General features: G+C 35.7%; 1 protein-coding gene across 1 annotated transcript; it reads left to right on the top strand.

The window, feature by feature from the left end:
• The first annotated feature begins 9460 nt into the window (after positions 1–9460).
• On the top strand, positions 9461–12875 carry LOC126680389 (aluminum-activated malate transporter 2-like). Its single transcript, XM_050375515.2, has 6 exons — positions 9461–9748; positions 9863–10003; positions 10231–10503; positions 11009–11124; positions 11206–11349; positions 11972–12875. The coding sequence occupies exons 1-6, from the start codon at positions 9508–9510 to the stop codon at positions 12422–12424; spliced, it is 1368 nt and encodes a 455-aa protein (XP_050231472.1). The 5' UTR covers positions 9461–9507; the 3' UTR covers positions 12425–12875.
• Positions 12876–13149: the final 274 nt, after the last annotated feature.

The following is a 13149-nucleotide window of genomic DNA, read 5'->3' as shown; positions in this document are numbered from 1 at the left end:
ACTCATATTTTCAGAACAAAGGAAAATTCAGACCAGAAGCAAAATTTCGTTCAGATCGATACAAGTTACAAGCCAATTTTCATCATATTCATATAACAGCTGCAATTATAAAAAAAATTACAAGCATCAACACACAGATCACTAAACCAAATCCAGCAGCAACACACCAGAATCTTTTCTTGTATTTCATCCCTTCTTCTCTAACCAATTTAACCAATTCAGCAGCATACCTCTGACCTTCACGATCTTCAATGTAGCTGATATTCCCTTCACCCATCCCCATTTCATCAAGCTCATCTAACAATTCGTTAATTACATCCTTGGATTGACTGGTAAACGGTTCTTCATCAAACCACTCAAATAAACCACATCCAAACGCACCCTTTTTACAGCCATAAAATCTTCTTCCAGGATTTTCTCTTGTCCATGAAACCCAAACCGGAGCTTTAACAGAAAACCCACATCTACAGTAACGAGCTCTTCCCTGATAGTTGTAATCAGGTCTGCTAGCACGCCTCTGTCGAGGGCGATATTGTCTCCCAGATCTAGCTGAAGAACCCTGGGAATTCGATCCACTCGACATCTTGAAGAAGAAGGGAAATTAGGGTTCCTGAGTTTGACGAATTCAATTTGAAGATTGGGGAAATTAGGGAAATTAGGTTTTCTTTTAATTTGGGAATTTTAATTAGGAATCATGGATCATGGATCATATTACCCCCTCAATTAATTAGGAAAATCAGCTTTTTGATTGGTGGTTTTGTCAAAACCATTGTTTGAGTTACACGCGCAAAACTGAGATTGGGGAGGGGGGGTTTTGTACCAAAATTGACAAGTTCAGGGTAAAAGTGATCCTGTTTCGCTAATTTGAACGTTTTTGATACTTTGTGCCAACTTCAGGGGGCAAAATGATCCTTCGTTCTTTAATTATTTTATCAGGATTGGAAATTAATAGTGTTACCATCACACTTAATAATATATGTAGACACGCATTTTCTTGGACACAAATGCCAAAAAGATGAAGATTCCAATAGTAATCTCAAAGAAATGTAGTCGATTGATCAGTTGATTGCTTATCTCAATCAGAATAACTAGAATATACTGAAAATAAATGACTGAAAAGTAAAGAGCCGGAAATAACTAAAAATAATGTAAATATCCATTACACTTGCGTTCAATGTGGACTAGCATGACAAGTAAGAAACATGTATTCCTAAACAAGCATCTAATCTTAGGGTTTCTAACAAATAACAGACAAATGTTGATTTTATTTTATTTAAATGCACATAATCTAAAGTAGATGACACTCGTTATAATTTTCATGGCATTCCTAGAGTTTCAATATGTTTGATTAGTTTTGATCTAAATGAATATGATTATCTAATTAACTTGTTTAAATTTGGATATGAACATATATATTCAAAGTAGAAACAGTGTGAACATGCTCATAAATCATTGTATACATACAAGGACGTGAATTTTAGTTGTATCTGCCATAAAGACATTTTTTCTGTATACTTGTATAAACAAATTCCAATGATAATGATATATATATATTTTATTTGAATTAAGTGTCTCATCAACTAAGTGTTCATTTATTACATATTCTCCTTATCACGTTGCGATAGAATTTATTCTTAAGGTGTTAAGAACATGAGAGACAAATTCTATTATACGAGTGATCTAAAAAACTGTTCACGATCGATGAGGTCTTATGAATAAGGGCATAATATTATCCGAGAAAGATATTCACCTCTGTTTATTCTCCTGATTAGTAAAGAGTTACTAATTATAATAAGTAGTGCGTCTCAGAGTAAGGACACTCAAGGGGTTGAGTGAGTCGAACAAGTGCACTAAATGACTTATGCATGATATTTCAATAAAGTTAATTTAATGTCATATAGTTTATGATTGTACATATGTCCTTAACTTGCGGCGACACTATCTTAAATATAGGTGAGTAGAGTTTGATACTCCTTGTCCGTAGATTTTACATGAGTTAGGGTCGCTAGATGTGTTGGCTTTAGTTAATTGTATATGGAGATAGAAGTTTAACCTAGAGAGAATTTATCTCTCTACATGAAAAGAGACATATGCTATCTCAAATTGTTCTTGATGGATGATAAAACATGCACATGTGTATATGACTTAATTAGAAAGAGTTCCAACACTAGATAGTTTTTCTAGTGGAAGTCATATTTATCAAGAATGAGAGATGAGTCATATGATCAAGACAAACAATGCTTGACTTAACTGTGACACTTGTCGAATCAAAATCTTAAATGAAAGAAATTTTGAGTGATTTATAATCATGAACATTGGTTCATAAAGAATGCATCGAAACATTCATCTCTATTTGAGGGTCGTGATATGTAGCTAGATGTTACTCACGATCTACGAGGATTAATAATTAATGGGATTTAATGTCACGACCCAATTTCATGAATCGTGACCGGCGCTAGGATATGGGTAATGGGTATGGTCGTACCAAAATCCGTAGCAAGTCTCGCGGAAAACAATCAAACATATAAACCTGCAGAAACACTGCTCGGGGGCAACCGAGACTCCAACCTAAGTCTAGCAATTTATATTACAGTTCTAATATAAGTAACTTAAATATCTGAAATGTTCAACATCATGCCTTAAATATAATAATAAAATAATCCAGAGTAAAAATGCCTTAAATAATCAATCGGACAAACCGACAATCTCAAAATGTAATAATCAATGTAATATATTATCGAATTCTACTGCGGTTTAAGAGTTTGAAAACAGTAACTAGTTTAAATAACATAAAACCTCCAAGGAATTAAAAGGATCGGAGTGGACCAACTTTCAAATCATAAACCTGAAAATTTGGGAAAACAACGGGGTCAGATATACTGAAATGAGTTCGCAAAACAGATTGTAGTCCCGTTCGAGACCTGTTGGTCTCGAACGAGACCTGCAATTAAAAGCAGGTCTCGAACGAGACCATCAGCTCTCGTTCGAGACTGAACGAGATTTTTGGATCTCGTTTGAAACTTGGTTCAAACGACACCTGGTTCAACCCACAGGTTGAACCACGGCTTGATTCAACCAAAAATTTGTTGAACCACAGCCCGAACCAAACCAAAGCAACCCAAAATTTATTCAAACCATTAAATCGACTCACGAAATCACAAACGATCCAAATTTAATATCGAAAACTCATAAAATAAATTTAATTTTTTTACGGGGTATTACATTTAATTATTAAATATAAGAAGGGTGTTTCTTATGTCTTTCGTTGTTATATATATGATAATCTAGTTAATCACACACAATAGAGTTTACAACTAATTGTTTTATGAGAGATCCAATTTGTAATAAATACTAGCATATCTCGAAATTTGATCTAAGATGGAAAACGAGTACAAATTAGATATTTATTTGTAAGAACTATAAATTACTAGGAATCTAATTTTATTTTATTTAAGTTAATATGATTAATGATTAGAGGAGATCATGGTGATGATGTCACGTGATGGTGTCGAATCTGGTAGAGCACTAAAGGAACTTTCAGTGGCAATAAAAAGCATGACCTATCCCATCTCAGCTCATAAACACATACACAATGCAAAAATGGCTGCAAATAACATCAAGTCTTTACTCTATTTCAGCAAAATGGTTTCGGTCTTTCAAAGACAGCAGATACAGACAACAAAAGAGCCTCATACTTGCCTCCACCCCATTCTGCTGGCACAACTTTAAGAAGCAGGGGTAGTGACAGACTCCATTGGGGTGAATCTGGGACAAGGGAACCTCGAAGTAACTGCTCAGTTGGTTGTACTCCTGTAATACCCAAAATATTTAATTGATTAATTGGGCCACGTGTCCAGTTTTGAGTCGCAGAAGTGACGATATCGGAAAGTTTTCCGATAAATAAGTTTTAGTAGGACGGTTTTAGAAAAGATTGTTACGGAAAAAATTTATGTTTTATTTCAATTCTAAAGTTAGAATTGGAGTTAAAAGGAAAAATGGGGAGAAAAGTCCAAAATAAGGTATAGGGACCAAAGTGGTAATTTAGCCACTTGGTGTCGAAAATAGAAATATTGGATTTGGACGGGAAATATTAATATTGAGTTTTGTATTATTTACCAGAGATAAATAATACGTATAAGTCATAATAAAAGAAGTTAACGATTTAGCTATGGACTAAATCGTACGATAAAAAAGTTCAAAGGTTAACTTGTAACAAATAAAGAAAACAAGGATTAAAGTGAGCTCTTAGCCATTCAATATAATAGGAAACCATTTGAATGAAGAAATCAGAAAGAAAGGAGAAGAAGGCTCCAGAAAGAGAGAAAATTTCCAATCGATTTTGTTTCGCCGCCGTTTCTCCGTTCGGCGTCCGTTTCAGACGATTCTCGCGGCGATATCTTCGGAATTGAAAGCTCCATCCTTCCCGGCCATTAAATTAAGGTAAGAGGTCAGTTTTTGGCATGAAAATGGTGGGTTTGCTGGCTGTTTTAAAAGAAATGAGTTTTAGTATTGAAATTGATGTTTATGGATCGTTATTAGCGTTTTGGTGAAAACGGAGTTATGGATATTGAGCGTGGGTGTGTGAAGCATGTCGGAATGGAGGAAAAACCACGGAAATCGCATTTCCGGGACTGTGCACGTGGTGCGCGACTGTGCACCACGGTGCACGAACGTGTACAAAAGTACACGAGCGTGCACCTAGCAAGGTACACGATCGTGTACTGAAGTACACGAACGTGCACTTTTCATGGTGCACGAACGTGTACTAAAGGTACACGAACGTGCACCAGTGAGGTGCACGAACGTGCACTTGGTTGCACGATCGTGTACCCACCGAAGGGCACGCCCGTGCACCCCGACTTGCCCCCACGTGTATGCGAACGGTATTTGACTTAGGTATTCGATGTTTAGAGTAATTGGACGCTAAAGGACAGATCTCGGACTTGGAAAGTCATAAATCTCGAGATTATCTCGACATTTTAAATGAATAATAATAATAGAAACGGCAAGGACGTTAAGCGATTCTTAATTATGAGAAATAGTATTCGCTAAGTCGTCTATACGACTAGAAATATCGAATACGTAAATAAGTGTAAAACAAAACTAAATTCCTAAAACCTAAAAGTATTATACGTATAAGAATACGAGAATCACATCTAACTATTAACGATTTATCAGACGTGTCAGCGAGTAGTGGAGTCAGTAGAGGCGGACTAGCGAGAGCGTACTATCAGATCGATCATATCATTTCTTGGATTGCGGTCACTGTGAGTTGTACTTTTACTTTCATGTATTAAAACTATTTGATATATATATATATATATATATATATATATATATATATATATATATATATATATATATATTGTTTTCACGCATCGCATGTTATATAATTGATTGAAATGTTATATGCTTTATTAATTTCTATATATATGAGAACTAGTATACGATCCGAAGAAACTAGCTACCTATTGGGTGTCAATAGGCTGTGTGATCACCATTATCGAGTCAGTCTAGTATGTTTGCATTTGAGAAATGATGTGACTCAGCTGGGAGCTGATGATGATTATGAAATTTACAATTGGGTTTATGATTTCGATACGAGTGAGCACTCGGCTACGGTGTAGTCTGGAGTCCCCGTATCTAGTGGCTGGGCCACCAGCGAGTTGGACTCGCGATTGATATTTACGATTGGGTAGAATGATAATAATTATTCGAGAAATGTGTCGCATGCTAGGATATTAGTTTCACACGGATCACATACATGTTTATATGTTTTATATTATTGCTTTCTTGAAATGCGATGCTATGATTTTATACTAATACTGTTAGTAAATGACAACTCACTCAGTATTTTCCCAAATACTGACCCCTCACCTTTGATGTCTTACAGGTGCTTAGTTTGTGGACCTAGCTAGAAGCCAGTTTGGAAGTGCAGAAGTCATCTGTATATGTTAGTTTATGACTTCTGTAAGTGCTGCAGTAGTGGTCCTGCGTCAATAGAATAGTAGCCTAGATAGCAGTTCATTTTTGATTGTATATATTAACTGCTGTCATTGTTTAAATGCTTTTTGATAGGCTACGCGTTTAGTATATGATCCACGGCCCCAGATGCCTGTGTGATGTTTGGAGACACTAACTGATGTATATAGTACCGCGAGGCCAGTTCGTACATGGTACGGTAACTAGAGCCCGCGAGGTTTTGAAACAGTTAGTGTATATGTTTAATTATGTGATATATACAAATGTGTTGCTTCCGTTGGTTAATGTTAAATGTATTCATTTATTATTTGCGAAAAATTAATTGTGATTTTAGGCTTGCTACGGGTTCCGGAGCTACCAATCCCGTTCCCTAGCGCCGGTTGCGGCTCAATAGTTTTGGGTCGTGACAACTCCTCGGCGATAGGGAACCTTATCCCCGACTGCAAGTGCTCCGCTGTCAGCATTATTGTATTCTGGGGGGGGGGGGAGCATCATTTATTCTCTTCCCCTCGGGAACCAGGGACAGCTCGTAAACGTTCGGAATGTTAAACTCAACCCTCATCGCGTTAAGAAATCCTTGAGTACACCGAGAGGCCTTTATATCGCAGTCATCGGTTTTCTCGCCAGCATCCACGGTGGTGATCTTCTCTTTCCCTTTCCGAGAGGGTTGGGGCATGGAAGTTCCGACTTCCTCTGTCTCCAGCGCAGTAACCCGGCGTTGACGCACGATATATAACTCGGCCGACGTCTCGCCCATGTCAAGGTCGTCATTATCGTAACCCCTCCCTGCCTCGTGTTCTGAGTGTTCACCTGACATGCCTAAGGGAAAATTGAAACGAGCTTGGATGAGACAGGTTCCGTTGAAAAAATAGGAAGAAACTTGCAAAAATTGAAATGACGGATCAAAAAGGAAAATCTAAAGGGGGTGAACCATCAGAACACGAAGAAAATGATAGTAAATTTCCAGATTTCTGGAAATTCACTTTCTAAACGAAGAACACAGACAACAAGCAGAGATAAAAGTTCACTTTAAAGCATAAAACAAGGATAAATTCACCCATCAACACAAGAACATGTCACAAACGAATAATATTCCTAAATAAAATCCATACAATGACAGTATAAATAAAACTACCAAGAGCAAATCATATTCTCAGATTTCTAGACTAGCAGTAAACATGAATCATTCAAAGACATTATTCCACTAATGAATTCACATCATCACATCCGAAACATGCCAAATCAATAGAAATCAAAACAACGAACCACGAAACACGAAGAAATAGGAAAACTCAAAGAATACTAAAACACTTGTTGGTAAATGTAGAAAATCCTTGAGAGAAATGATGAAATTGTCTTAACGTTGAGACGAAAATGGAAGAAATCCACTGAATCCGCAAGTAAGCACAATCAGAAAACCTTTTAAGAGCAGGAAATGTGGGAGAAGTTTGAAGAATTAGAAGAAGAAATACAGAGAGAAAATGAAAAGTAATTGTAAGTTTTGAAAATGAAGGCTTATAACTGAAAAAGAGAGAAAAATTGGAAAGACACACGCTTTCAATTTTCTCTCTCCTCCCACTTAAAACATCTCCTAGAGAAATGCACTAGAAGTTACCGTATGACACGTGGGCTAAACTTTAGCAAGAAGCAACCGCAACAAGGAACATCACTGCAAACAGCTGTCAGTCAGGTCAACCAGAAGGTCACGTCCTTTCAAGCTCGAACACCCCATCTTTAGAATATCTCACCCCCTCACCTGACAAGCGACTCGATGTCAGAGATATCCCAAGAGGGCAACCCTATCCAAAGCACCAACACCCATGTGACTTCGTAGCTCGGAAAATACCACCAACTCGGACTTAAATATCCGATGTACTGGGGGAGACTAGTGATAACATAGTAGTATAAATAGTAGGGGCAAAGCAACCTCGCCAAAAACAGATATCACTAAGTCAAGCATTTTCACCGACCTGATCCTAATAAGGAACGCCGGGCTTTGACGAACAAGGGGCATATGGCCCAAAACTCGGATCCGAGAGTACATGTACATATGACCTCCGCCCATGATGCTCAGCGTCATAGGTCGGATCTGGCTCAACCGGTTTTGTAGATCTCGTGACCTGGGGGTCACCGGAACAGATACGAAGAAGTTGCACCTCGAATAAATACTAAACAAACGTCGGTCATGAAGTGTCATTCGAGATTCAAAGCGAGATTTGTAAGACGAGATTCGAGGTCCCATTATGATCCACACTCATGTGTGGATGATTATGGGACCACATGAGATCTCCTGACAGGTGCGTAAGGAATATTCCCTACGCCTGACGCACCTAATAAACTGCGCCCAATGCGGGGGACTCGGCCACGTAGGCGCAACTGAACCTGGGACCACAAGAAGGAAAGACTGCCAGTAATAGGCAAGGTTTGCACCAAAACCCTAACTATAAAAGGGCTTTAAGGTGCAAACCCTAGGTAGTTTTATTTTTCTCTCACTATTTCCTTTCTTCCTTCTCTTCTTGTTCTTTCTCTCACTGAAATTTACTAGAGCGTCGGAGTGAACGTCCGGTGACTCCCCACCGGAAGTTCCTTCTGACCTCTGTTTTGGGTCTGTGCAGGTCCAGCAGATCGGATCCCATTTCGGTGATTTATCAGTTAAGAAGTTTTTTTTACCTGAAACATTCTTTATCCATTTAAACAAATAATAAAAACAATGACCCTTTACATCCATTTTTTTCTTCCTTGGACGGAACTATAGAAGCGGCAGACCCGTCGCCTGTCTCCATATATAGCTTTCTGGCTCACAACTTTGACTCCGGAGATGTAGAAGAAGATTAAAGGAAAAAAGCGTTAATTGATTCTTGAATTTTAACCACATTTTTTTAAAATTTTAACACGTCTACGGAATTTTATTATTAAACGGAGAGTGTGACACACTCTACGAATTCCATCCGTCTAGGGGTATAATAACGAGGAAAATGATAGTACAGGAACATGTAAATGACAAATTAAAGTAGAGGCATCTCCGGAAAGAAAGTGAAGAGTAGAGGGACTTCTAGATGGATTTAGCCCGATAAAAATAAAGCTCAATCCGGAGGTTGTAGCAAAAAGAATACAAGTCATGGCGCACGCTTTACATCTCTACTTGGGCTAGCTAGCTAGTTACAACTTACCACCTCAAAAAGATATATCAAACAAATAAATTTTACAAGTAAAGGTAAGTTTGCGAGTAAATGAAATGAATAGAGCACTTGATATGAAATGGAGAAGCCTATAAATGGTCATCAACACCCATACATACAGCTAAATTCCACTACGGTCAATACTTGCGTTTCCAATCTTCTTCCTATGTAAAACTTTTTGTACTTCTCTCGTACAACTTGGAACTTAAAATTAATATTTTATATTCCTTATAACCAACTTTTTCATTCTATAAATTAGAGGCCTAGAGAACACATTCTTAAGCATCTCTTCTACGCACCATTCTTTTATCAGATATCGGTTCATGCAAATTATTCTTATTTAGCCATGGAAGTTGGTTCTGCGAAACCGTGGCCCGTAACGTTGAAAGCTAAAATGGAGGATTTTGGAAGAAGTATAAAGAAAGTTGGGGAAGATGATCCGAGAAGAGTTATACATTCACTGAAAGTAGGGTTTGCACTAACGTTGGTGTCCATATTTTACTACTATCAACCACTTTATCAAAGCTTTGGTGTGTCTGCAATGTGGGCTGTTATGACTGTCGTTGTTGTCTTCGAATTTTCTGTTGGTATGTCTCACTTCTTTTTGGACTATGAGATTTTTAAATATATAATGAGTTTAAAGTTTTTTGTTTTGGTTACTCTTTTATGACATGTTTGTTCATGTTGACACATATTTTTAGGGGCCACTCTTGGAAAAGGACTAAATAGGGTAATGGCAACTCTACTGGCTGGTGCTCTAGGAGTTGGAGCTCATCACCTGGCAGACCTAACCGGTCATATAGGCGAGCCCATATTACTTGGGACTTTTGTCTTCCTGCAAGGTAATTAATAATGCATTACCATAACACTAAACTCAAATTTGATAATTGACTCGAGTAGTTCAAACTCGAACTTGCTGAATTTCGAGTATTTTATTGAGACAATTCATAATAGTTCGCGTGGTGAGTCGACTTGGCTATACAAAAAAGTTTCACTCTCTATCTTTATGTATAACTCAAATTTATGATGACTAATTCATATACATTTGGGGTAATTTTTATTGGTGCAGCGGTAACAGCAACATTTATAAGGTTCTTTCCAAAAGTGAAAGCAAGATATGACTATGGAATTCTAGTTTTCATCTTGACATTCACCTTGGTATCGGTCTCGGGTTTTCGGGTTGATGAAATCATAGAATTTGCACACAAGAGACTCTCAACCATTTTAATCGGGGGCTCTGCCTGTGTCATCATTGCCATTTTTGTTTACCCTGTTTGGGCTGGCCAAGATCTTCATAATCTCATTGCTTTCAACTTGGAAAAACTCGGCAACTTCTTAGAAGGTTAGTAAAGTTTCTTGTTCAAACTTTATTCATAAGTATTAGTGAATCACAATTTTAAATTTCTTATATTCAGATGAGAGTTCTTTTAAATTTTTAAAGGAGGGTTATCATCCAATAATATTTCACTTCTTTTAACTTTTTTTATTATTGTTCAAAATTTTAAAATTGTTAATTTTTAATTTTAATTTTTAATTGTAGCAATATCTTCAAATTAGAATGAAAAATGTTCAAATATGCTTTTTACATTATTTTATATTGTCCTAATTTATCTTTTTATCATCAATAATTCTAAGAAGATATATTTGAACCTTTTTCCACTCCAATTTAAACAAATCATTACAATTGATTTTTTTTTTGAAAAATAGGTTAAAATTAACGATTTTAAAAATTTAGATCATAAAAAATTGAAAAGAAGAATCAATAATTAATCCGTTTAAGTATTATTACTATTTTATTATTTAAACCCAATTATATATTAAAGATTAATCCTTATGACATTTTATAGGATTTGGAGATGAGTATTTTAAAGTACCAGAAGATGAAGAAGAATCCGAAGATCAGGGATCATTTATGCAAGCTTATAAAAGTGTTCTAAATTCTAAGAGTAATGAAGAATCACTGGTGGGTGTCTTTATAAAAATATGTTTATTTTTTTGTGAAAATTATTGAAAATATTTTGTAATGCTATATTATACTTGGCAGGCTAATTTTGCAAGATGGGAGCCAGGGCATGGACGGTTCCAATTTGGGCACCCTTGGAAACAATATTTAAAAGTTGGAAATTTAACTCGCCAATGTGCCTATCGAATTGAGGCACTATATGGCTACCTAAATGATGACATCAAGGTATTATTATTATTATTGATTTAACCTCTTTTATAGCTTCCTAAATGATGACATTAAGGTATTAATTAATTAATTAAACGTCTTTTATATATGTCCCAGTACAATGTATAGCTTATATGTAGCATTCTCTTCCCCTTTTTTACATTTTGAAAATTATTTCTTCTCATAATATCATCCTATGCATCATGGTAAAATTATTTCAAAATTCTAAAATAATTAGATCTATATATTTATATTTATTTTAAGTTCTTGTTAGATTTTTTAATTTTACCGTTCTCTCCTTTTGTCGGCAGCGCTGTCTTACGGGTAATTGATCATATGATTAACTCAAATTTCAGTTATTTCATTTGATCATAGTAATTTAATTGATGGCTAAACTTCAATTGATTGAATAAAAAGTAGTTTTTGATCACTAAATGCATAAATATCAAGTTGGTTATTAACCGAATGTGTTTACAAAAATAAAATTTGGCATATAATTGAACATCAAAAATCTATATCCCGTTGTCTTATCATCGATCTACTTACTACTTATCATGGCTATTATCACGTCTTGTCGTCTTAAATAAAAATATTATTATTATGCTAATACTAAATTATCGGCTATTATTAATTGATGCAGGCATCCGTAGATGTGAGGAGTAAAATTGAGGAAGCATGCACAAAAGTAAGCATCGAATCTGGCAGAGCACTGAAGGAACTTTCAATGGCAATAAAAAGCATGACCTATCCCATCTCAGCTCATAAACACATACACAATGCAAAAATGGCTGCAAATAATATCAAGTCTTTACTCAAGTCTAGCCCATGGGAGAAAATTGAGCTTTTACAAGTAATCCCACTGGTTACGGTAGCTTCACTTTTAATTGATGTGGTCAATTGCACTGAGGAAATTGCTGAATCCGTTTGTGAACTTGCTTCTAAAGCGCGCTTTAAGAAGGTCGATTGTCTCGGTGTATCACCGGAAACATTGCGGAATGTTAAGTCCCCACGCCACGCCGATGATCATAAGCACCATCTTGTTATCTCAGTTGACGATAATTCTTCTGCACCAAAGATTAGTGATTACAAATAAAAAAATTATCATTTTTTCGAAATTGGATTAAAATAATTTTTCTATTAATTTTAGAAATTTGGAATTTTTTCCGTGACTTTTAGTATTTTATAACTGAAATTCCTTGCAACTTTTGTAAAGGCAGTTTCAATTAATTAAACTAAAATATCAGGAGAAATAAATAAATTTTTAAGATTTAAAGAGAAAATAAATTATTAATCTTCGGTGCAGAAGATTAATTTTTTTGGGTGATCTTTAAGTATATTTAGGTTAGTGTAGCAATATACAAACATATTTCTGTTGCTGATTTAAACTTTAATTATATGATGTCCGTACTGATTTATGTACGATAAGAGACCTAATTGACAGGAAATTCCTGAACAGTGTAATCAATTTATTTGTTCTTTGCTTATTACTTGATATATATATGGCTCAAAATAAACTTCTATAAATGACTGATGTTACAGCTTTATCTCTTATATATGTTTTCGGAATACAACTTTATTTTATTCTTTCTCATGTGTTTGAAGTTGTTTTCTGAACATTATCAACTTTTTAATTAAATTCAAAAAGGCAAAAGGTACAAAAAATCCTCCAAATTTACCCATAAGTATAAGATAGCCCTTTAACTTATTTTTGGCATAAATAAACCGTCATAGTTTTTAACTTGAACAATTACACTCTTATTGTTCTAAAATCGGACAAATAAATCCTTCGTTAGATATGAAAGTTAACAGAGTTAGATC

Source organism: Mercurialis annua, linkage group LG5 (assembly GCF_937616625.2).
Source record: "Mercurialis annua linkage group LG5, ddMerAnnu1.2, whole genome shotgun sequence".
Classification (NCBI taxonomy): Eukaryota; Viridiplantae; Streptophyta; class Magnoliopsida; order Malpighiales; family Euphorbiaceae; genus Mercurialis; species Mercurialis annua.
This window is presented reverse-complemented; position numbering and strand designations above follow the sequence as displayed.

Coding starts and splice junctions, on each gene's coding strand:
- LOC126680389 (XM_050375515.2), top strand. CDS start 9,508: ATGGAAGTTGGTTCTGCGAAACCGTGGCCCGTAACGTTGAAAGCTAAA. Junction 9,749..9,862: donor TGTCTTCGAATTTTCTGTTG/GTATGTCTCACT, acceptor ACATATTTTTAG/GGGCCACTCTTGGAAAAGGA. Junction 10,504..11,008: donor ACTCGGCAACTTCTTAGAAG/GTTAGTAAAGTT, acceptor GACATTTTATAG/GATTTGGAGATGAGTATTTT.